At 39.2% G+C, this 24,925-nt stretch overlaps 1 protein-coding gene across 7 annotated transcripts in view; it reads left to right on the top strand.

Moving 5' to 3' along the window:
- Positions 1-24,925, top strand: part of Sugct (succinyl-CoA:glutarate-CoA transferase) — a 546,711-nt gene that overhangs the window by 450,654 nt on the left and 71,132 nt on the right. For 3 of the 7 annotated variants that reach the window (XM_048339429.1, XM_048339424.1, XM_048339423.1), the window contains one exon: positions 13,506-13,569. The exons of 1 other annotated variant lie outside the window; for it this stretch is intronic. In XM_048339429.1, the coding sequence (XP_048195386.1) occupies positions 13,506-13,569 (64 nt within the window). Of the gene's footprint in view, positions 1-13,505; positions 13,570-22,572; positions 22,613-23,011; positions 23,580-24,925 lie in introns of those variants that run through there. 3 more of the 7 variants (XM_048339427.1, XM_048339426.1, XM_048339430.1) reach the window with 3 other exon arrangements.

Raw genomic sequence — 24,925 nt, 5'->3', positions numbered from 1 at the left:
CCATCATTACCATGAAAACCAAAGCAAAGAGAAAAATAAAAACCTACCACCTTCATGCTTTTAAGCCTTAGAAACATGGGAGGAATGGTGGAGGAATTCTTTTGAATAATGAATCCGAGGCAAAGGAGGCCAGTGTTCATTGTCCTTGATCCTTCCATAGCCAATGTGCAGCTGCCTGAATGCCTCTTGGATGGTACGGGCTCTGGGCTCTGGGGAACAGACTCTCTAAAGTCAACGTGACATTGCTTCCTAGAGGTACAGGGTCACATTTATCAACCACTCTTCTGCTTTGAGGCTGTGCAGACAGCTTTTGTGCAGGCACCGCATTTCCTCTCTGGCTTCCTGATGCTAAACAATCATTCCCTCTGTTAAACTTAGACTGTATCAAGAGTGATAAGGAATCTTAAACAGATTTGGCAGGAATGCCTTTACTAGAGAAGATGTCCTCAAAGGAGCAGATGCTAAGTGCTTTGTTGTATCCTGCTGGCTTACATTTTTCCTAATCCCAGCAAGGGAAGTCTTACTGTACCAAATAAGGAGATACCATATTGTAATTAAATCCCAAAGGAGATTTTAATTCCCACAGATTTTACAGTACATCAAGGAAATAAGAATGCAAGATGCCCATAAACATTGCTTACATCTTACTATACCTGATCGTCTTAAGCAGTACTTGTGCCAACAGAAGGTGTGACACTTTGCTAATATCAGTCATTTGGAATATTTGAAGCCCTTAGTGGCTCCTTCTCCTTATTCCTAGGTTGAACCCAGGTCCGGATTGCAAGAATCTCATTATATCAGGAAGTGGTCTTGAGCAGAATATGGTAGAGAAATCTTTGTGGGAGTACTGGGACTTAAAGATGAACGCAGCCTCCTGAGTAGCTAGGATTACAAGTGTGAGCTCCTGGTGCCTATCATCATGTAGTCTTATATGATACTGTACAAGTTCCTGTAGTCACCCCACATCTGTGTCTTCAACTCTAAAACAAGGATGAGTACTGTAAAGTTTAATCTAGTAGGGCATGCAAAATGCCCCTCAGTGGTAGGCAGGTGCCCCATGCTTTCGTCTAATATCTGTCATCTCTTTACTGGTCAGACTGTCTAGCCCTGACTTGCTACTTTGGTCCCAGAGTGGAAGGCCAAGATTTAAATTTAAACAATCCTTTCTTAATCAAACAAATAAGAATAGAAATAACTTCTATGGCTTCTGCAAAGGACCCAGGGCTATTTTGTTAAATAAAATTGATGGCTTTTTACTCTCAGACTGTCCTCCCAGATCCTCGCCTAGAATCTTCAGAGTCCCTGGGGAGAGGGAGACTAAATCCAGTCAGAAAGATAATACACTTACCACCTCCTGACCTGCTCTTAGAGCAAATCAAAATTTACCATTTCCCTCCACTGGCTGGGCAATCCGAGACTTCCTAAGAGGGAAGGAGCTCTATGGTTCTTGCTAAGTGAAGACAGCGCACACATCACCTCTTGGAAAAGTTCCTCTTTCAGGATTTTTCAGGCCCCTGTGCTGGAAGGGAGAGCATGCTTTCTCAACTTTCACCAAAGTCTGTAGCAACTGGTTCTGGGATAATTTAATTAAAGTCCCACTGAAAAGGAGGGTTGAGTTGAAGAAGTGAGTCTGGACTTCTAATATCCTGACACTGAAGTTCATAAATCTCCTTTATATTTCACTGGGTTCTATTGTGTTTCCTATTGTATTTAATAGTTGTTATTCTTCTTACTTCCTGGACTAATTAATCTTGGAAAAGCTTGGAGCATCAAGTTAAGCCTTAAATATGTAGTTTAAAGAGGACAAAATGATATCTGGAAAATGTCTATGCCTGACAATACAGAAAACAACAAGCCTAGAGAAATCATACAGAAATTGTCAGGAACTATGCATAGACTGTCTGCATTGGCTATACCAACTAGCTTTTAAATGGAACATTCTAGGCCTTAAGAAATGGGGCTTGGGGCTCTGACTGTAGCTGAAGTGATGGATTGCTTGCCTATTGCCTAGGATGCACAAAACCATGGATACAGTACATAATAACACCCCCCCCCAGAACAAAAATCCCAACCTCACACTAAAAGGAAAGTCCAGTAGAGAATTTAGACTGAAATTTTGACTAATACGAGTCACCATTCTCAGTGAGTGAACCAAGTTTGAAAAAAAAAAAAAGGAAAAAAAAATTTAAAAGCTTCACTGAAAATTAAAGAAGGAAACAACAGAGATTCTATCCCCAATTAATGAGCAAAAGGTTGCATGGTAGGTATGGTTCAAGTGGTAGAGCACTATCCATGATTGAAGAAGCCAAGCAAGATCAAGAGCCCCTGATTTCAAGCCTCGGCTTCAGGATGGGGAAAAAAAAAAGAGGAAAAGAGAGAGATACAAAATACTGAACACAATAGCACCGGACAGAAGCTCACAATGGCTCGTTCCAGTGAGCACACAAGGCTCCTACAGGTTCCTTTCATTTTCCAAAGAAACATAGCAAGGTCTGTGGCCACAGCACAGAATGCTAGCTCACAATTTCCACATGGAATCACACTATTTAACTTTTAATCATTTCTTTTCTTCCTCTCCCTCCCCTGTTGTCTCTTTCCTATTTTTTCTTCTGTTTTTATTGTTGTTTTATTTGTTGTTGTTGTGGTGGTGGCTGACTTCCAGGGCTTCAGACATCATAGGAAAATGCTTCATTAGGAAGCGATGTTCCCAGTCCCTCAATGAAACACCCATCAAACTGTATCAAATTTGGTTTTTACTTAGAAATTTCTAGGAGAAAAAACAAGTACCAATAGAAAATCAGTACAAAATTGTAATGAAAGCACTCAATTTTATTACAAGATTTAAGAAGTTGGGTAATACCTAACGTGGACATCTGCTATTAGAAGGCAACTGTGGTTATTTGGGAAGGAAATGAAATATTTCTTTTTAATTTATGTTTATTACTTTTTTACAAATGACTATTATTAAGGCATAAATACATGTTAAGTTGTTTTAACATAATTAGCTAATAAAACAAATAGCATAGCCAACAAAACTAAAGATTTCCTTTCTGCCTGGGGGCACTGTGAAAAGAATATCAATACTACACAAAAACTGAAAACCAAGAAATATCAGAAATATCTGGCATGTCAGTTGGTAAGCAGATAACTGATTGAGCATGATCAATTCTTCATTCTGATAAATATACAAGTTAAAAATCTCTGAAGGAAAAGAACAGTAATAGAAACCATTTGTATTTTCCAAAAGAGTCAGTGTAGGAAAATGGTGCCTTGCCATCTCAAATAAGACAAGACTGGAGGCTAAAAACAAAGTCACTGAGATAGTAACATGAATTAAAACATATCAGTCCTAATTTTTGCAAATGTAGTAACTTCTTTAGACAATACACATATACAATAGGATTAATCCTTACAATTGTAAATTTTTATTTTCACAAAACATATCCCAAACTTAAAAGTTAGAAAGGTTGAATGTATAGGCACAAAATGATATTCAAAATCAATGCAAACAAAATTGAGTTGGTGTCACTTTAGTAATGTTTGTGCCTGCTTGATCGTTACTCTACCATTTGAGTCGTACCTACAGCCCTGCTTTTTGCTAGTTATTTTGAAGGTAGAGTCTTGAGGACTTTTTTTCCTCAGGATGCCTTCCAACCATAATCTTCTAGATCTCATTATTTTGAGGATTATAAACCTGAGCCACAAGTACCTTACATGAAGCAAAATTTTAATTGATCAGAAAAATATCATTGGCCTAAAGTTGATACATAATGAATAAGTCAGTAAGTTAGACGACTTAGTAGAATGATAAGGTTCCTGTAAAATTAAACTACTGAAGCTTATTCAAGATGAAAGGAAAAATCTGAATTTTCCCAGCTATGAAAAGCACAATTAGTAATTAAAAATCTCTCCATTATTAAAGAAGTGATTCTAGATAATTTCAAAAGGATTTTCCCCACTACTCCACTGTTGGTGAGAATGAAAACTTGTTCAACCACTCTGAAAAGCAATATGATGGTTCCTCAAAAGACTAAACATAGTGCTTCCCTATAATCAAGCAATTCCATTCCTGGGCATTTATCCAATTAGCCACAAACCAGACCACAGTAAAACTACCAGCACAACCATGTTCATTGTGGCATTGTTTACCACAGTCAAGATACAGAATCAACCCAGATGCCTCTCAGTGGATGGATGGATCCAGAAAATGTGGCATGCACTCACACTGAAATTCTATGTTTCCATCAGAAAGAATGTTATTGCCCCATCCATAAGGAAATGGAAAGATTTGGGGAAAATATATTAAAGGAAATAAAGCAGACCCAAAGAAACATAGTTTGCATGGTTTCCCTCATTTATAGTAATTAGAATGTGCTTATAAATTTACAAGTAAACACATGGTTGGTAAAAGACAAAAAAAATTACACTTGAGACATGATAAATTAAACAGGATTCTAAGCATTCACACAGTGAGACCAAAGGAGGCTATTCTTAGGAGAGGATCACAAAGGCTTAACATCTCTATGCATGCAATCATATAAAATGGTGTTTATCAAAATGAACTTGAAGAAATGGAAACAAGAAGATTTTTGACGAGTTTTTTTTTGTTATTTTACTTTTCTTTCCTCCTTTGTCACTATTTTTGATTTCTTTGCTTTTTGTCTTGTATGTAAGCTGTTTTAGGGAAGGAAAGGGTGGGCACAGAAATGGAGGGACAAAGGGTGAACAAATACAGCAGTGACACTATGTGGAAAATGAACCATACAACTTGTGGAGGAGGGGAGTTGGGAGGGAAAAACTGGGAGAAAATGAGGCAAGAGATGATACCAATCTAAAAGAAATATAATCATTACTTGACCTATGTAATTGTAATCCCTCTGTATATCACCTTTACAACTAAAATAAAATGACTTTCTATTGAAGGACCATATAATTCCAATTTTTCAAAAGCACTTTCAGGAAATAGAAAAAAAAAGATTGCTCTTAACTTACTTTATGAAGCACGTTACCTTGATAGAGGAACAAAATAAGAACACGGTAAGAAGGGAAAATGACAGTTCAGTGTCACCCACAGAAAAACATGCAGAAAAATTTCAATACAGCAGTAGGAAACTGAACTTAGCATTACGATTATCCCTAAAGAGTAAAGTTAGAAACATTAGGTAATTAATTAACTTCTTAGGATAACAGACTGAGAAAAATTGTATAATACTCTCAGTAGACGGACAAAAATATTAGAAAAGTATTCCTTCCCTTGGAATATGCAATAATGAAACACTATGTACATTTTCTTTAAAATTAGGGAGATAAAAATATTTCCTACTAGTACTCCATTCATCAATATATAAGGAAACAGATTAAAAGTTGTAATCATTGGAAAAGAAAGCAAAAATATAATTCTTTAATGATGATTTGATTAATTTTATAGAACACAGACTCTCCAGATGAGTTATTAGTAAGAATGTTTGTCAGGTATCAAATCAAATTCTAAAAGTTTATTTCATCTCTAGATGCTAGCAGTACACAGAAAGTTTTGTTTAAGGAAAAATAAAATGATTCATTTTACCCAAGTAGCTATTCAATACTTTTGCTAGGAATAAATGTAATGAAAAAAATGCATAAAGCTTTTATGAAAAATGCTCTTACCTTATAAAAAATATTCAAAATGACTTAAATAAATAGAAATCACTAATGTAAATGTTTAATGGGCAGTAAGATAATATTGTAAGTGTATGACTTTCGCTCTGTACAATTATCCTGAAACTTGACAGGTTACGTATAAAATTTATAGAGCAGAGCTAAGGGCCAAAGATTTCTGAAGACCACAGCTAGGGCCGATCTTGCCAAATGAAACACTGATACTGTAAATCTACCGTGATTTAGGCAAGGTGGCATTGGCAACAGGATAGATAAACAGACCCATAGAAGAGAACAAGGAAACACATCAAACACGCATAGCAGTGATGAATGGCCAAGGAGGTACTGTGGATTCAGGAGGAAGTACTGCTCAAAAATCACCCTGCATGAAGAAAGGAAAGCACATCTCCTCCTATATCGTGCACAAAATTAAATTCTGGGCTTCTGGAAGAAACACATGGAAGACTAAAATATTAAAAAAAAATCGGAATAACCCTTTTTAGGTTCAGGTAAATGTAGATCCCTGGGCAGTTATTAAGAAATAGTAGAAGGAACCTCATGCCACTTATTACCCAGTTCTCCATTGGTAATAAAACCATGGTATAGTAAACTATAGTATAGTATTCCAAGCAGGATGTTCATTGATGCCATCTAGAGAAAGAACATCCCATCAAAAGAAAAGACTTCCCTGTTTCTCTTTATGGACACCCAAAGCTCCCTCCCTGCACCTCCATCTTTCTTCTAACATCATTCCCAGCATTCATCACTCAAACAAACTATGAAAAGAGAATACATGCAAGATACTATCCTGTTTGCGAATATTTTTCCCAGTTTGTAGTTTTTATTTTCACCCTCGTGTGTGTGTGTGTGTGTGTGTGTGTGTGTGTGTGTGTGTGTGTGTGTGTGTGTTTGTGTACTGGGGTTTGAACTCACCTTGTGTTCTTACTTGGCTTTTTTGCCAAGGCTGGAGCTCTACCACTTCCAGCTTTTTGCTCCATAATTGTGGGTAAGAATCTCATGGACTTTCCTGCATGGACTAGCCTTATACCATGATCCTTAGATCTCAGCTTCCAGAGGAACTAGGGATGAGTCACAATAACCAGCTCATCAGTTCATTCCCATATTTTTGCAAAATGATCTTAAAGAATTTTTAACTAAAAATTCATGATTTCTTATTTTTAGATGTAAGTCCATACTCCAATAGGATTTAATTGAGTTAATTTTTGTGTGAAGTGTGAGAGGGTTTTGTTGTTGTTGTTGACATGTGTTTTTTTTTTTTTTCCTCCATTGACTCCAGTTCTACTGTGGTAAATTCTCTTCAATATATTTGTTCTGTTGCCAAAAATCACTTGAGTATAGTTGTGTGGATTTATTTTTGAGTTTTCTATTCTAATTTATATGTTTGCTCCTTTGCTAATACCATATTCTCTTGGTAGTTATTTTATGTAAAACAGCTTCCTGTAATATAATATTCCTTAGTGTTTGGTAGAGTGGTCTTCAAGATGGTTTGAGCTCCTTGAGCTATGCAAGTACAGTAGTTAAATTCTACATGAATTTTAGGAGAAACCCATTTTTCATGACTATAACAAATTACTAGGTCTGGGTAAAATAAATATATTAAGACTATAAATTTTGGATTGATTAGCATCTTTAGTGCATTGAGTTTCAGTCTATCTCTTCTCCAGTGACTTGTCTCCTTTGCTTATTTTACAGTTTCCAGACTACATAGTCAGTGCATGCTCCTCTCTAAGTATTCCATTTTTTGTAGTGATATTAGCAGTATAATGTTCTACTTTAGCTTCAACATGTTCCTTGTTGCCATACAGAAATATGACTAAATATTCTGGTCTTTCATGCTGTCACCTTGTAGAATTCAATTATGATTAGTTCTAGGAGTATTTTTTGTAAACTTCATGAGTTTTCTATGTTTTCAACCCATGCCATACATGATTTCTTCTTTTTCAGTGTTTCCTGTTGTGAGTTTTGCTCCGTCCATTTTATATATTGTCTGTATTTTGTTAATCTTGGGTATATTTCTTCCTTTTCAGTTTGCATATCTTTTATGTCTTCCAATTTTTTTCTTTACTTACTGCAGAGGCTAGCATTTTTAATAATATGTTAAAGAAAAGTGGTGAGGTATGCTTGACTTTTAAGGAATTTCTATTTTGCAATATCTGCTATTATTACATTTGTCATTTCAATTGTTAACCTTAACGTGTTATTTCAGTATTATCTTTGTTCTAGATTGCTACTGGACTTAGGTCCTTTTGCTACCTCTCCTGATAGATGGAGTTAAATAGTTACCCTCATTATAGAGCTTAAATTACATGATGAAAATTGGCTCAAGTTTTTATTTACTGCACTCTCTTCTAAAGACAGGGTTTTTTTTTAAATTGTAAAGGTCATATACAGAGGAGTTACAGTTACATAGGTCAGGTATGAGTACATTTCTTTTTGAACAGTTAAATTCAGGTATTTTTAGTATGCACTCATTCATCTTATCACTAGCTCCTTCCATGTGTCCCACATATGAGTGTTCCATGGATTTTGCCAAACAGAATTAATAGATGAAATTATGGTTCACAGCGAACAGACAGGACTGGTCCATTCTCTTTTGTACATCCTCCCAAATTCCCTTCATAGATTGCCTTGGTTTTGGTGTAAAGAAAGAAAATACAGTCTTGAATTAGACCTCTTGTTTTCCACAGAAATATTTCGTGCTCTGTAGTGAGAGTATGACTTGAAGAAATCTCTTTTTTTGCATTTTATTTTTGGACTTGCTGGCATTATATTACAAACATTTTTTCTGCTTTATTAAAAAAAAGACTTCTTTACTTCCATTTAAACTTTTATTTCCCACATTGCTCTACGGTATACGTTTTACTCTTCCCTCCATGATGAATACATTACCATTTGACTCTATCATTAGGCTGTCAATCTGTAAAACCCCTGGGAATGAGAGAGAGTCCTTGTATTTAAATAGGCCTGATACTTTGCTACAGAGGTTAGTGCACTAGCTACAGTTCTATTCTTGTCAAGAATAGGCTTTTGAAATACGAAGGAGAAGAAATGGAATTTAGAAGAGCTACCACACCATGAAAACTCTAGGAAGAATAATGTAAGTCAAACAAAAGGAAAAAAAAAAACCTCAGTAGATTCCAAATGGATGAAAATCACAACAGAGTTCAAGAGAAGGTTTTGAGCCTTTTTGTGTTAGTAGCTCCATATGCAATGCAGAATGTCCTGTGTGGTCAGAATGAGGGTAAAGTGTGAAGCTCACCAGAAGAAAGATTGTCGTTGGAGGTTCTGGAAGATCAGATCCCAGGCCCCTTTTTGTGGTTAGAAATGGAGCATTTTTTTTAATTTGAATTTTCAGGAAAGGGTAATTGAGATCCGTGTGCTGACTACTACAAAAAGATCTGGAGCCAGCCAGGTGCAGGTGGCTCACACCTATAATCCTAGCTACTCAAGAGTCTGAGATCTGAGGATCACTGTTCAAAGCCAGAGTGTGTAGTAAAGTCCCCGTGAGACTCCAAGTAGCCATTCAAAAAATGAAAGTGGCACTATGGTTTAAGTGGTAGAATGTTAGACTTGAGCCCAGAGAGGCTCAGGGGCAGCACTGAGGCCCCGAGTTCAGGCCCTACAACCAACCAACCAAAAAACAAACAAAAAGATAGGAGCTCACTTAGTAACCATTTCCAAAGAATTGCTTTGAAGGGTGGTAGCAGAGAGCCCCTCCACTTTCAGGGAAGTTTGAATGAGACAATCTTCCCAAAGCAAAGCTGGAGATATTTATGTTAAAATTTAGACAAGACTCCCTGGGTTCTAAGATCCTTGAAAACATTAGAAAGCAAAGCAGGAACTACCTCACAAATAAGGCGGGAGGGTTCTCTGGGATTGCAGGGTGATTGGGCCAGGTCTCCAGGGACGACATTGCCCAGGCCTCGATGTCCTCAGGGTGCTCCAAGCTGATCCACCAAGGCAGACTATGGAGTCTTGCAGACTTCAGACTTCACAATAAAAAGGTCGGTGGTGACCAAGCCAGGGGATAGGTCAGTTCTGTCTGTACGTGAGAGCAGAGACCTGCCTTTGACTTCATAACTCTACAAAGGCCACCACAACTGAGACATTGCAGTTAAGCCCTTTTGCCAAACATTAGACAGATTTATACTTTGACTCAAAACAGAGTGGCTTTCCATGCAAAAGACGTGCTCAGGTTAAGGTATCCCACTGGAAATACTGCATAGGAAGCAGACCAGCAGTGGTGGAGGTGCCCTTCCCAAACTAGCCTCTGTGAAGCTCTTCAATCAACTGCTACTAGCATTTGCCTCACAAAACTTTTGACATAGGTCCCTTGACCTTTACCAACTACCCTTTCATGCTTGACACTTCACATTTGCTTCCTGATTAAAATTCAGCGTTAATTAATTTCCACACTATCAGTTCAGTTATATTTAGCTAAGAACGCTCACTTTTGTCTTTTGTGAGTCGTACTGACTGTAGTGTTATTAGGAAAAGGTAGTCAGAAGGGCAACAGAGATAGGAGAAGAGAAGACTGATTCAGTGTGCAGATAATTGTTTCGAGTGAAATTTTAGCCTGGTATTTTTGTTCCTGTGCTCAGGAGAACTGAGATTTAGCACCTCTCACTGGCATTTAGCCCCCACCCTCACACAGAAGGAGGCTGTGCTGGGTGGATGCTGAGAACGAGAGAAATTATAGCTCAGTTCTCACACCGGCAAGAATTGTCTCTGGCCAGCTCCTGGGTACAAAGCTGATGATCCTAAAAGGGAAGCCAAACATTGCTAGAAAGGTCTCCAGGGGTAGGGGTTTCCTTCCAATGATAGATGTTGTCATGCCTATTTAAAGAACATGTTTCCAAAGGGGCGACCATTCCCCCAGAAAGCATTGTGTGCCAGAAGACTTAGCCAGATGAGAGCTGCAGTCCCCGGCTGGCAAAGCCACCAAGTTGGCTTATTGATGACTTGTGCCATAGGGTAAACAAAAAGCTCATGAAAATGGATGAAACTCCAGAAATTGGACCTCTTGCCTTGAGTTTTCCAAGTAAAAAACATTTTTTAAGATTTTCTCATTTTTTTTCCTTAAATTTTTATTATCAAACTGATGTACGGAGAGGTTACAGTTTCATATGTTCGGCATTGGATACATTTCTTGTACTGTTTGTTACCTCGTCCCTCTTTAAGATTTTTTTATTAGCATATGTTAATATGTAGAGTGGGATGGAGGATTCGTGTGACATTTCTGTGTATGTATGCAATATATACTGATCAGACTTACCCCATGATCATCCCCTGCTCCCCCAACATCCTGCTAAAACAACAGGTTTTATTGCTCTATTTGCATATATGCAAATAAGCTACCTGCACCATATTCACCCTTATTCATTCACCCTCTCCTTTCATCCCCTCCATAGATTCCCCCCAACAGAGCCTATTTGATCTCCTTGTCATTAATTTTGTTTAGTGTGCATTAATTGTACCAAGGAGTTTCACCATAGTATTTCAGATGTGTATACATTATAATTTAATCAGAATAACTCTCAATATTGCTTTCTCTTTACCTTTCTCACCATCAACAAATTGACGAACAGTTTTCATTAAGATTCCTTATGTCATCTTTATACACAGTCACAATGTATTCGAAAATTATGCACCCTTCATTATTTTCTTCTTTCCCCTCTTCTTCCTCACCCCCTAAATAGTCTTAGACTTAAATCATGTTCTTCTATGTATGTATATCTACAGCAATACATATTATATGTATATATGTCTACATAGTAGTACAGTCATGTCTATATACAGTGTTTATATGCATGAATGTATATGTATTTACATATTGATATATTAAATGCATATATATATATATATACATATGTATCTGTATGTAATATGTCCATATCCATGCCTATGACTATGTATGTCCTTCTGGTCCTGCTTCCACAAATGAGGGAAATATGCAAAATTTGATTTTTTCACATTATCTTACCTCTCGAAACATGATGGATCTCCAGTTCCATCCTTTAAAAAATATGATGACAGGATTTCATTTTTTAATAGTTGCATAGTATTCCATGACATGACATACTAGATGAGAAAACATTTTTATTAGCTTTTCTATTTCATATTCTTGCCCATAAAAAGATTATGTTAAGAGTAAATCTTGCTTTTATCTGAAGGTCAAATGCCAGAGCACTGTAGTAGCCATTGCTGTTTGGGATGTGGGCATGAACTTGTAGTCCATGAATCTGCTATGTCACAGAAATGCCTCTGGTACAGACAGGACAGAAAAGGATGCTCTCTACTTGATTGATAGTAGGGGTGAAGCACAACTTACATAGAAGTTGCCCACAAGTGTATTGCTAGGGCTCTAGCAATAGATGTTGGGTTTTTGGAGGCTACTTGCCCAAGTGTTCCCCAAGTATGTTAATGAAACAACGCACTGAAGCATTTTCAGTTGCTGATTACAGAACATTTCGTCTCAGCAGTTCATTAAGTCTTTGCATTCCAAAGTCAGTCCCAAACCTTCAACTCATCCTCTGCCTCTGCCTGTATCTGGAGGGCATTTATCTCTTAGTTCCGGTCCTCTCCTTGGAAAAGAATCCCTCCCTCCATTTCCCAGTGTCAGCAGTCAGTCAGGTGACTCCCAGGCCACTCCCATTTCTCTAGTCAGGACCGGGGTAGTGTCCCCTGAATTAGTAAGAGGCCTCAAACGTTCACTCTGAGCCATTTTATCTGATGAATTTTTCAGATTGGTTTATCCTCCCCAACAGGGGGGAAGAAATGTAGACTTACTCTGGTCATACCACAGGTGAACCTAGTCATTCATTTTAGATGGGGTCTCTTCTAGGATAGGGGCTCTAGCTTTTTCCTAGTTATTTTTGAGGTCCCATTCCAAGGTAGGAGAGTCATATGTCTGTAATCCAGTCTCATGATTAAAGGTTACCTTGGCTTACTACCACCACCTTGCTCAGCCTCTGACCTGGGTCCTGTGGGCTTTCAGCCAACTAACTCTGTTCAGATGCCTGTCCCAGTAGTCCAGTGTCCTCCCTCGGGACAGATACCCCTCCCCCTTCCTCAGAATAGAATCCCAGGAGGGTGTGGCCTCACTGGAGGGCCCCCTGGTCCAGATCTTTGTTCCCTCCACTCTGATTGGCTGCAGTTGCCTGGGCTATGTCCTGGCCTGAGGTCATACAGGAAGAGGCAGAGCTCCCAGGTACTAGGAACAGCCATAGGAGAGGCAAAGGAAAATCATCTTCTATATTTAGGAGCAAATAACATATTTTTATTTTAAATCTATCAATCTATTTATCTACCTACCTATCTACCTGTCTATCTATCTATTGTAAAGTAATGATTGCTGGTAGCTCATGCCTGTAATCCTAGCTACTCAGAAGGCTGAGATCTGAGGATCCTGGTTTAAGGCCAGCCCAGGCAGAAAAGTCTCAGTGAGACTCTTATCTCCAATTAACCACTCAAAAACAGCTAGTGGTGCTGTGGCTTGAAGTGTTAGAGCTCTCATCTTGAATGAAAGAGCTTAAGGACAGCACCCAGGCTCTGAGTTCAAGCTCCACAACCAACAACAACAACAAAAAGGAATAAGAAAGAAAAGAGTGGGAAGGTATTATCTAATGTATTTTTTCTAGTCTTTGAGCCTTTTAATCTTTTCTTGGCTTCACTTACTGTACATGGTAGGAGAAAACATATCTTACTTCAAATAGTTATTTGGAAGTGAATAGTTTCAACATCTCTGTTATGTAATAGTTTTCATCAATGTTGGCCACTCATTTATCTTGAGATTTAAGACAGTTTTATTCTGTAAGTTACCTCTCTCTTTCTCTTTTCTATTTTAGGTGTTACACAATGGCCTCATTATGGAAATGAAGCATCCAACTGTGGGGAAGATTTCAGTTCCAGGTTTGAAAATCATTTTTACTTTTATTGACACTTCCTATCATTAATTGTCCCATGTATGGTCTACTATAAATAGCTGACAAGTTCCTTGACAACTCATCAACACATTACCCAAACATAATTTTGGCTAAAAGGAGAACTGTCATTAGTATAGACAGAAGACTAATGCCAGCAGCTCACACCTGTACTCATAGCTACTCAGGAGGCTGAGATCCAAGGGTAACAGTTCAAAGCCATCCTGAGAATAAAAGTCAGAAAGATTCAATCTCCAGTTAAGCAGCAAAAAACCAGACTGGAGGAGTGGCTCAAGTGGTAGATAACCCACCATTAGCCAAAAAGAATGCATGCCAGGACTGCAGGATGTGTCTTACCTCTGAGGAAATTTTCACTGCCTCTGTGACAATAATGTTTGTGGTCCTCATTTTATGCTAGGCAGGTACTCTACCCCTTGAGCCATGACTCCAGCCTTTAGCTCTACTTACTTTTTGAGATACAGTCTCACTTTATCCCCAGCACAGCCTGAAACAAACCTGCCCGCTTATGCTTGTCATAGTTAGTGTGTGACAGGATGTACCACCATACCCACCTTTGTCTGTAGAGATTGTCTTATATATTTTTTTCTCTGCCTCAGATGGCCTCAAATTGCATTCCTCAGCTTCCCAACTATGATTGCAAGCATGAGGGCTTTGAAGAAGAGCAGAAATTTGTAGGCTATGTGTATAGTACACTCTTTAGAAATGTTTAAATCCACAGATTAAAATTCCCATATTGGAGTTACTGATTAACACCTAATGTAGCTTGACTAACTAAGGGGATGGAAAATTATTTGCCTTTTCAAAATCTTTTGGCCACTTAAATAATGTAATTATTTTAACTACTTAGCCCATGAGTTGACTATTTCTAACCATCATCAATATTAAAGAACAGACAACAGTATGATCTCAATGACTCTTTGTATTATTTATATTTATGGTAAATAACTCCCCTTTCTTGTCAGTTCCTGCCTCGTTTATCCATAAAGAATTTTTTTAAGTGTCATTTGTATGTTTGTAAATGTCATAGATAAAGAACATAATAAGGTGAAGAGTCATCAATTATCTCTAAATATGAGTTACAGCTATGGGGACACTCTTCTTAAGCTCACATATTGTTCATCAAACAACTCTTTCATGCCTGCTTTGACACCAAGCACACTGTTCCAGGTATCAATGGAGTGTAAATGAGAACCCATGTGGTGCCTCTTTGTGGGGCTGGGGATTCTGGTGTGTTTATTAGAGGCCCCAGGGAGGGAGGAGCTGTTAGTCTGAGCTCACTGTTGGCTTAGTATTATGTTCAGATACCTCTGGCGGCACAATGCAATCATTACTCATAATTCACTAATACAACTGGATTGAATGCTTAAACCCTCTACCCTCAATTAAACTAACCAGACAACACTCTCTTTACTACATACAGATGGATGAGTTTGGTCCCTTACACAGCTTTGCAGGTCAGATAAAGGGAAGCAAAGAAAGGGTGGGGGGGGGAGGGGGCTGTTTCCATGGAGACCACAGTGACCATGGGCTACAGCAGAATTCTCTAGAAGGTTCGGCCAAGGAGGCCTCACCTTGCATGTGGGCTGAGGAACTGTGCCCTGACAGAAGAGAGGAAAACAGATCTTTGAACTCTTGAGTACAAGGCACTCTGGAGAAACTGAGGAAATGCTACAATGGAGAAAGTGGGATGGTTGGGACCACAGTTACACTGGAGGAGATGAATAAGATCTGAAATACAGCCAGAAAACCAAGTAAGAAAACAATCAGTGACTGGATGCTGGTGGCGCATGCATATAATCTTCTAATCTCAGGAGGCTGAGATCTAAGGATCATTGTTCAAAGCCAGCCCACTAAGAAAGCTCTTGAGACTTTCTTTTTGGTTGGTTGCAGGGCTTGAACTCAGGGCCTGGATACTGTTCTTGAACTTTTTTACTCAATGCTAGCACTCTACCACTTTGAGCCGCAGCTCCACTTCCAGTTTCCTGGTGGTTCACTGGAGATAAGAGTCTGATGGACTTTCCTGCCAGGGCTGAGAGGAAATCTCCTTTCTGAGTTTCAGCTAAAATCAATAAAGGATATTTAGGACATTTCTCTCCTAAACACAATAAAGGACATTCCTAAACTTATAAAGGACAAAAATGTGTCAAGTCATATTAGCACCTTCTGAAGTAACTTAAGAACATTTTCTGAATGATTATTAATATAAAAAGTATGAGATAAAAACATATTTCATAAGATAATTTGTAGTCAAGTGCCAGTAGGGAGCTCATGTTTGTAGCCTAGGCTATTCAGATGGTTGAGATGCAGAGGCTTAAAAACCAGCCCAGGCAGAAAAGTCTACATCTACCTCCCAAATAACCAATAAAAAGGCAGGCTGGATTTCTGGCTCAGGTGGTAGAGCACTGGCCAAACAAGTCCTAGGCCCTGAGTTCAAACTCTAATACAGGCAAAAAAAAAAGTGATTTGTGACAAATCTACCCACTTTCATGAACAGATACATAGAAGTTACCATAAAGTATTATTTCACTTGTTTCCTTTGTTTACAGTTTAAGCCTATACAAGAAATGATGTGGGAGCACCTGATTATTCCATCATGACAAATCTTTTAGGCCTCATACTTTTTCACCTTGTCCTGTCGCTTTTTTTCCTTCTTCCCTAGAGTTAGAAAAATTAAATGTTTTTGAAATCACGTATTCTCCAAGTACAGTTAAATTTCTATAATGGATAACAGCTATGGAGAAAGCTGTCACAAATTTCACTGGGAGAAGGAGGGAAGAAAATTTAGAATGACCAAAGTTTCAGCTGGGATGGGAAAGTTAAGGCTGCTAGAGTTCGAAGTAAATCCAATTGGAAACTGAAAGGTGAGGTAAGTGATTTCTGCCTGCAAGAAAGACCTTTAGAGTACAGCAGGAAAAATGTGCAAAGTTTCCATGTTGTGTGTGTGACACCATCGGTCTTCTAGAAAGGGCCTAGTCCTCCAGGGAGCAGGTTAAGCTACAGAAAGGACGAAGGAGATAAAAGGAAGGTACTGCCATCCATCAACAGAGGGGAGCTGGCAGGGAAGTGAACTTTCAAACATATTAGTTAGGGTACTTTCCTGAGTCTTTAAATATTATTGTTATTGTTGCTAATTGGTTAATTAATTAAATTTTACCATTGTTAACCCTAAGCAATTGCAAGGTAACTGAGTGTGAAATCAGTCAGCACATTCTTGTGTGCTCTGACAGGACCCTTGCATAGCTGTTCCCATTCAGAAGAACAGCACTGGGAGTTCCCTTCCCAGGGCAGCGGGGAGGAGGCCGGGCAGTGCGCATTCTCAATCCATCTCTGGGAATGTCTTCCACCACACCAGTGCAGCCAGCTTACTGTCACTGCCATGGCTTTGGGATCTCCATCAGCTGTGCTTATCTGGGGCTTGAGGAAGATAATATTCTGTGAGACCTGGGCTTTCATGCTCAGGAATTCATGTGCTGTTAGTTGGGACCAGAAAGTGGCCAAGAAGTCAGATGTTCCACTGCACGGTGTCACCCAGCAGACCTCAACGGGTTCCTGATAATAAGCGAATCTGTCTAACAGACAAGACCCCTTTCTGTGGACCAGCCCTGAGTTATCAATGGGTTACTGGGGTGTGGGCTAAGTGTCCAGTGAGAAGAATTGATGTGTGTACTACAGAGTTCACTGTGATGAGTTCACTGGTTTTCACATATCAGTGCAAGGAGTGAGCCCTGAGCAGGTGTGCAAGCAGTCTGAAGTAACCCAACTGGACCACTGAATGCCATACCACATATACAAATCAAAACAACAGCAAAAGCAAAAGAGCCAGGAAGAGTGGATGCCTCCATGATAGCTAAATGTTTCTTTTTTGTTTGTTTTAATTATCTGAATGGGTGGTAGCCTAATCTCCTGGGATTAGTGCTTGAATTCTTGCTATGTAGACAGCAGCCATTTTTTCACTGGTTACGCAGAGAAATCACTTTTTTTTTTCTGCATCACACTTATACACTGACTTTCTGGTGGGCATTTAGGGAATCAAGTAAATTCATTAAATGTAATTAGACATGTAAACTGATTGCATGAGTCCAAACAGACATCATGTAATTGTTAAATACAAAAATCATAAAGATTATATTCCAGTCTGGATTTTTGTCTTAAAGAGTTCAGTTGGATAATAAAGAAATTACATCATCTTTTTGTCAAAGTGGTTTTGGCTGGGGGAAGTTGCTTGACTTCATTGTTGAGTATATTTATGGCTAGTAAGGAAGTAATTTTTAATCCTCACTGAAGGAAATATTTTCTTCCAGCATAAACAAGAAGGAACTCCATTGCATGAAGAGATGGCAATTGGAGGATCAGGTATGGTGGCTCACACCTCTAATCCTAGGTCAGGACTGTTATAGTTTTAGGTATGGTGGCTCACACCTCTAATCCTAGGTCAGGACTGTTATAGTTTTAGGATAGTCTGTGTAAAAAGTTAGTAAAACCCCATTTTCCCAACAAGCTAGATTTGGTAGCACACAGCACAAATCCCAGCTATGCAGGAGGTTGTAGGTAGGACTGTGCTCTCAGGTCAGTCCAGGGCAAAAACAAATAGCTCAATATGAGCCAAGGAAGGTTTGAGTGGGGCTTATCTGCTCCGCTTGGGCTATGCTGCCTCCTGTGTGTTCATTCTGGACTAGCTGTAATGAAGTCCTGTCTGTGTGCTGTCATCATTTATCTAGCTATGGAATTACACACCCTGAGTTTCTGGCTTCATCCTTGGAGTACTATTAAGACACCACATAGCTGGGGAGGCCTGAGGGGCCTCTGAATGCTTCCTCAGTGCTCCCATTGTCTAGACCTGATGTAAGTCACAGAGGGCTGTGTTGATTTCACACTGAGCAGTCCATTAGTCTTATTCTTCAGAGCCCTGTGTCTTTTAGAAGTGTTGTTAGAAACTCTATATCTGCTTGTTATTTCTGCAAACTATACACTTTGCAAATATTTAAGAAAAAACTCTGTGTGTGTGTGTGTGTGTGTGCACGCGCGTGTGGGTGAGTTTGCCAGTGTTGGGGGCTTAAACTCAGGGCCTAGGCATTGTCCCTTAGCTTTTTTGCTCAAGACTAGCTATCTATCACTTTAGCTACAGCTCTACTTTGGGCTTTTTGGTGGTAAACTGGAGATAAAAGGCTCATAGACTTTTCTGTCTTGGCTCCTTCAAACTTAGATCTTCAGATTTCAACCTCCTGGGTAGCTAGGATTACAAGCTTGAGCTACCAACACTAGCTAAAATCTATAATTTATAGATCAATTTTAATGACTTTATTGTGTGGATTATTCAAATATGAAAGGACAGAATGTGAGCAGCCATCTGTTGAGCATTTCTTTATATTTGAGCATTTTGTGTATACAATTTGTTTTATCTCCTGGACAATTCAATAGCTATGAGTGATTAGGCCTATTTTAGAGATGAGGAGGAAATTGAGACTTGCTGAAGGTCACTGCAGCCACAACACCCTTGTGTAGAGATTCCACCCCATGTTCTCACATCTCTGAAGTCTAACCTCTTTCTGGACAGAAAAGAAAAGTTGAACCTATTACTGAGTTTTTCCTTCGGTGTTTAACTTAAAACAGCTGAATGTATTTTAAATGTTTTCACCTTCAGTGAAAACATTTTATCTTAGAATAGTATTGAAATAATGTTTAAATTTCAAGAAGTTAGCTGAGATTTAGTCTACCTCCTTTTAAAATTAAGTTTGTGTTTCATAAAATATCTAATTTAAAAAAAAATCAGGAGATATATTGTTAGGCCATTCTGCTATTCTCAAGAGCATGTAAGTGTAAATGCACCAAAGCATGTGGATTACATTTCGCACAAGTTGTAGCGTTTTCACACATTAACAGAAATGTGGTTTGGAAGGGGAAAACAGGAGAAATGTTTGGGATCTCTATGCAGATTTCAATTAAAAGACCCAACATGTTAAAGTTACTAGCCTGTTTTCCCCTAGCTTTTTGTCTTGTTAGTGATTTTCCTGTGACCCAAAGGCTGCCCATGCTAGTTTCTACTTGTTTGCTTTGGGTTTCTTTTATTTTAACACTAGAGCCTGATTTCTCCTCAGCAACTGCTCCCAATGCTTTGTTGGTAAATGAAAGTTAAGATGCTTTCCTTCACTCGCTCATCCTAAGCATGTGTTTGACTGTATGGAGTTTTAAAATAAAATAGTGATAAATAATTGTCTGATTCTACTTTATAAATGGTACTTAGAGTGGTCAAAGCCAAAGACACAGGAAATAATTATCCTTAAAACAAAGCAATAAATATTATGTTGTATACATATGTTTTAGGACAAAAATGATTAGTGAAAAAATTAATTTGCTAATTTCCACCTTCATGTGTACACATGTTAGTTTATATATAAATGGTGTTCATACAAGCCTGGGCAGAAAGGAGTGAATGTAGGCTCCATTACAGAGAGACCTGAAATGGAAACAGCTCTGCAATTTATAGGTGAAAAGAATGGACATTTCCCCTAATCTGTCTTCATGGAATCTTTCTTGTTTTGTCTTCATCTTATTTGAAGATCCAATACTTACCTCACTACAATTTGTAATACTTAAAAATAGCAACAGAGAGATTACCATGGCTTAGCACATAGAGGAATAAGAGAAAACATGTGATAGATAATAAACTTTTCATAGCACCTACAGTAGACAGAGTCCTAAGGAGAAAAAACAAACAAACCAGTTCCATTATTCATTTTCAACCAATAAACATTAAAATAAGCAGGCCTGTTTCTCCAAGAAATAAACCCTCCCCCTCAAAAAGAAATACAATCAAAACAAATCATTTGTTTATTTAATCAATACGTCTGTAGTATTTACAATGGTTAAGTGCTGGCTAATAAGCAGATTGGCCTAATGGGACTTGTGATTATGACTGATCAAATGAAATGGAACCAGGGAAGAGAGGTTCTGAGACTGTCACACTGCTTTCTTTAAGTCTCTCTGTGTCTCCATCTGAGTTGCCTCCCTATCTCTCTGCCTCTCCCTCTTCTCTCTGTCTGTCTGTCTTTCTCTCTGTTTTTATGTGTGTGAATGTGATCATGTGCGTGAACTGGTCCCTTTATCTATTTCCAACTGTTAGATAAATATTTTGTGTATACAGTGAGTGGAGATATTGCAGTATGAAAAGCTTCTTTTCCAAAATGTTTATTCTCTGAGCATGCTGGTGAGAATTGTTAATTCCTAAATCATACAGGGGACTATTACCATTTTGTTTTAGAGATTTTAGAGGATGATATAGTCCAGAATTGCCAAAAGCTATTCCAGAACGGACCCCACAGCCCTCCCCTCCCTTCCTCTCCCCTCTCCTTCTCTCCCCTCCCCTCCTCTCCCCTCTCTTTTCTTTTCTTATACTTTTCATTTCTTTTTGTGCAGGTCCTGGGGCTTAAACTCAGGATCTTGGTGCTGTCTCTGAGCTTTATTTGCACAAAGCTAGCATGCACCACCACTCTGCTTCCAGCCCTTTGATCTCCAATTAACAGAGGTGGCTTGGAACTGTGATCTTTAGATCTCAGCCTCTTAAGTAGCCCACAGTTTCTTGAAGCAGCAAAAGTTAGCCCCTGAAGAAATGATTGAGCTGTTAGCTAACTTCAGGCAACCTACACTGAATAGAAGCCAGTGGATTCTCTTGGTCTCAGCCTGCCTCAGAACCACTGACCCTCCAGATGAGTGACTCTCTAGGAGATGCTGGGGTTCAATCACCGAGCTCTCCCATGGCACTTGTGGGAAGATCCCAAGTGACAGCGACTGTGGGTCACCCCACTGGCAACATGGGCCTCTTGGAGCCACATAAGACAAGTGGTAATGGCCATTAACTGCAGAAATGGGCTGGTTTATACTAACAATGGGAGAGAAAAGTCTGAATAAAACCCACTGTCCTCCAAGGGTCAAAATCTTCTCTTGCTTTTTAAGCTCAAAGGACCAAGGACCTAAAGGAAGATTCTAAGGAGGTTCTTTTTTCCAGAAGGGTTAAACATTAGTGAATTCTTGGCAAAGGGAGAGGCCCTGTGTCTGAGGCATGGGGAATGGGGTGGTTGCTAATGCTTTCCTTCCGGTTCAGGCTCAGCCCCCTCCAGTGAGAGAGCCTAGTTTACAATGAAAGCATTAATGAGAGAAATAGACCAAGGGCAAAGCTGAAGTGCAGATCAGGAATAGTTCACATGGTGATGCTCTGGCCATTAAAAAAAAAACAAACACAAAAAACAACCTGTCCTGGGATCTAAAGAAATCACTGAAGAAGAAAGCAAAAGCTTTCTCTTCATTGAGCCTTAGTAAAATGACACTAGAAGATTTCTGCACAATTATTCCTACTCTCATTTCAGAAATGGAGCTGATTAAGTGGAAGGTGGAAGGCAACTTTCAAAATGTGACAAGGAAGACGGGGTGATTAAGGAGCAGCGTTTAAGTGGCACAATGTAGAGAGATTAAGATATATGACTGAATCGCAATGAAGTTGGGTATTCGCGAGCTGCCTATAAATACCCAATTAATTGCTTAATGGGGCAAATGAGAAGAAATGGGCTTTAACCACCAGCAAGGAAGCTTGAAGTTTATTAGGGAAAAGGTATTTAGCAGGGAGGGTGATTTCACTGTCTACAGGACATTCAGTTCTGTTATCTTCCTAGTGATATCTGACTGTTAACCCAGAATTATTCTTTTCTAAACTTTATGAACAATTTTTTGTGGGTTGATTCTCTGAAGAATTTGTTGAATAGGAAAGCATGTCTAATTTGCCATAAGATATTGTAGAGCGGGTGATATAATATGCAAGGTGTCTTTTATCCCTTGCATGTTTTAGTAAGGGTGTTTCCTTAGGACCAATTAATCAAACAAGTTAACACTTATCTGACTGTGCCTAAGAGCTTGACAAATCCAATACCTGGCCATCGGTTTGACCCATACTGAGAGGCATTATTGTTTCCATTTTTTTCAGATGAGCACACTGAGCCTAGGAGAAATTCGTCAGGTGACTAGTGAGTGAAGGGGAGAGCTACAGTTTCCATCCAATTCTGAGTGACTAAAAAGACTCTCTGCCTTCTGACTGTGGTGCTCTGCTGCCTCCCAAGGCCTCTTGGAGACCATTGTTATAAACCTCAGGCCAGAGGCTGTGGTCCAGGAGACACTCCCGAGAGGGACATGGCTTGCTTGTGTGTGTGCAGGGCTGAACTCTACCCATGCTGTTCACATTTAACCAGAGATCATGGGCTCCTGGATGGCCTGGGTTATGTAGGAACTAAAGAGACACAAGAATGGAAGGCAGGGTCTTCAGCTCCCAGAACAGGGATATGGGGAAGCATGGTCCCATTTCAAACATGCCATCCAGATTAGATTCAGACTTTCTGATTAAACCTTTGGGTCTTTATGTATTTCAGATCTGTTTTCACAGAAAGGATTTCTCCTTCCTGAGCCCTTCATCACTGGTGGCCTTGAGGAATATCTCAGGAAAAAGAATGAACAAGTAGGGGAGCCAGTTGTAAAGAATTTCTGTTCCAGCTGCATGCTTTTGTATAATTTCAATCAAAAGTTGCCAAATTATAAGTGTGGACTTATGATGATATGGACAACGACCTGCTGATAACTCAAATTTCAACTAGTCTCTATTACATGCCTTATCCAAGCTTACCACCAAGGCATATTTTCCCTGAAGGGAGAGAATATAGACTGCAAATTATACATTGTCCCTTTCATGTTCATGGGACATTCAGATAAACTGCCCCTCAGTGTAACTCTTAGCTCATGTTTCTTGTTTTAAGTGGTCAGAACTGAATGGGTCTTATAAATTCAGGGAAGGCATTTCCAATCCAAGGGATTCAGTTCCATCTCAGAACCTTAGCAGGAGTGGAGATGCTATCTTTCATCATGCTTGACTTTCTTCTTTTCTTAAAAAACAATATGTGTATAGCATATTAGTAATGATAGAGAAATCACATCTGACAGATTTTTTTTTTAAAAAGTTACTCAAACCATTCTTCTGGAATCATTCCAGAGAGAAGACAGAGTATGAAACAAGTAATACAATTCTGAAGATTTGCTTTCTTGTTTATTTTTGTGACTAGGGATTGAACTCAAGGCCTCAAGGCCTTGCTTGGCTTTTGTGCTTAAGGCTGACACTCTACCACTTGAGTCACACCTCCACTTCTAGCCTTTTGCTGGTAATTTTTTTTTTTTTTTGCCAGTCCTGGGGCTTGGACTCAGGGCCTGAGCACTGTTGCCCTGGCTTCTTTTTGCTCAAGGCTAGCACTCTGCCACTTGAGCCATAGCACCACTTCTGGCCACTTTCTATATATGTGGTGTTGGGGAATTGAACCCACGGCTTCATGTATACCAGTCAAGCACTCTTGCCACTAGGCCATATTCCCACCCCCTTGCTGGTGAATTGGATATTAGAATCTCACATTCCCTTTCCTGGGCTGGCTTTGATACAGGATCCTTAGATTCCCAACCTCCTTCAGTAGTGAGAATTACAAACATGAGCCTCCGGCACCTGGCTCCTCATTTCTTTTTTTTTTTTTGCCAGTCCTGGGCCTTGGACTCAGGGCCTGAGCACTGTCCCTGGCTTCTTCCCGCTCAAGGCTATCACTCTGCCACTTGAGCCACAGCGCCGCTTCTGGCCGTTTTCTGTATATGTGGTGCTAGGGAATCGAACCTAGGGCCTCGTGTATCCGAGGCAGGCACTCTTGCCGCTAGGCTATATCCCCAGCCCCAGGCTCCTCATTTCTTAATAGTACAACATGGAGTCTGGAATTTGACTAGAGGACTAGAGGAAAACTCAAAGATGAAAACAGGAACAAACACTCTTTGTGGAAAAGCTCCTGAAAGTTGTCAAATTATACCTTTGCTCATACATATTAACAAATAGCTAGGCACTTGGAAAGAGGTTCCCAAGTACTGCTTTAATCTTGGAGATGTGGCAGCACGTGTTCTGTTTCTGTAGAAGAAGAGAAGGGATATGACTAGACAGCCCACTGTATCTGTCACCACCTCATGTAAAACTCTTTGATAGTTATTCTCATTCTGAGAAGAATCTCCTAATTCCCAAGTACATTGGGTTGTCCTTTGTTCTGAAATCATTTGTGAACTGGAAACTTTATGGTATCAAATGCCTATGGAGAGAATCAGGCTGCTGTTTTGTTTTTATTTTCAATAGTTTCACATTTGTCTTTACATGGGGGGGGGGGCGCTTTCTAGACCCACTGTGACAAAATTTACTCTTCCAAGCACTGATCCTTTATAAATGTTTTTCCTTACTCAGTGGAATGCTGGATAAAATGTCTTTCTACAATACT

The sequence above is a fragment of the Perognathus longimembris genome, chromosome 2 (assembly GCF_023159225.1).
Source record: "Perognathus longimembris pacificus isolate PPM17 chromosome 2, ASM2315922v1, whole genome shotgun sequence".
Lineage (NCBI taxonomy): Eukaryota > Metazoa > Chordata > Mammalia > Rodentia > Heteromyidae > Perognathus > Perognathus longimembris.
Note: the sequence above shows the minus strand (reverse complement) of the source record. Positions and strands in the feature narration are given on the sequence as shown.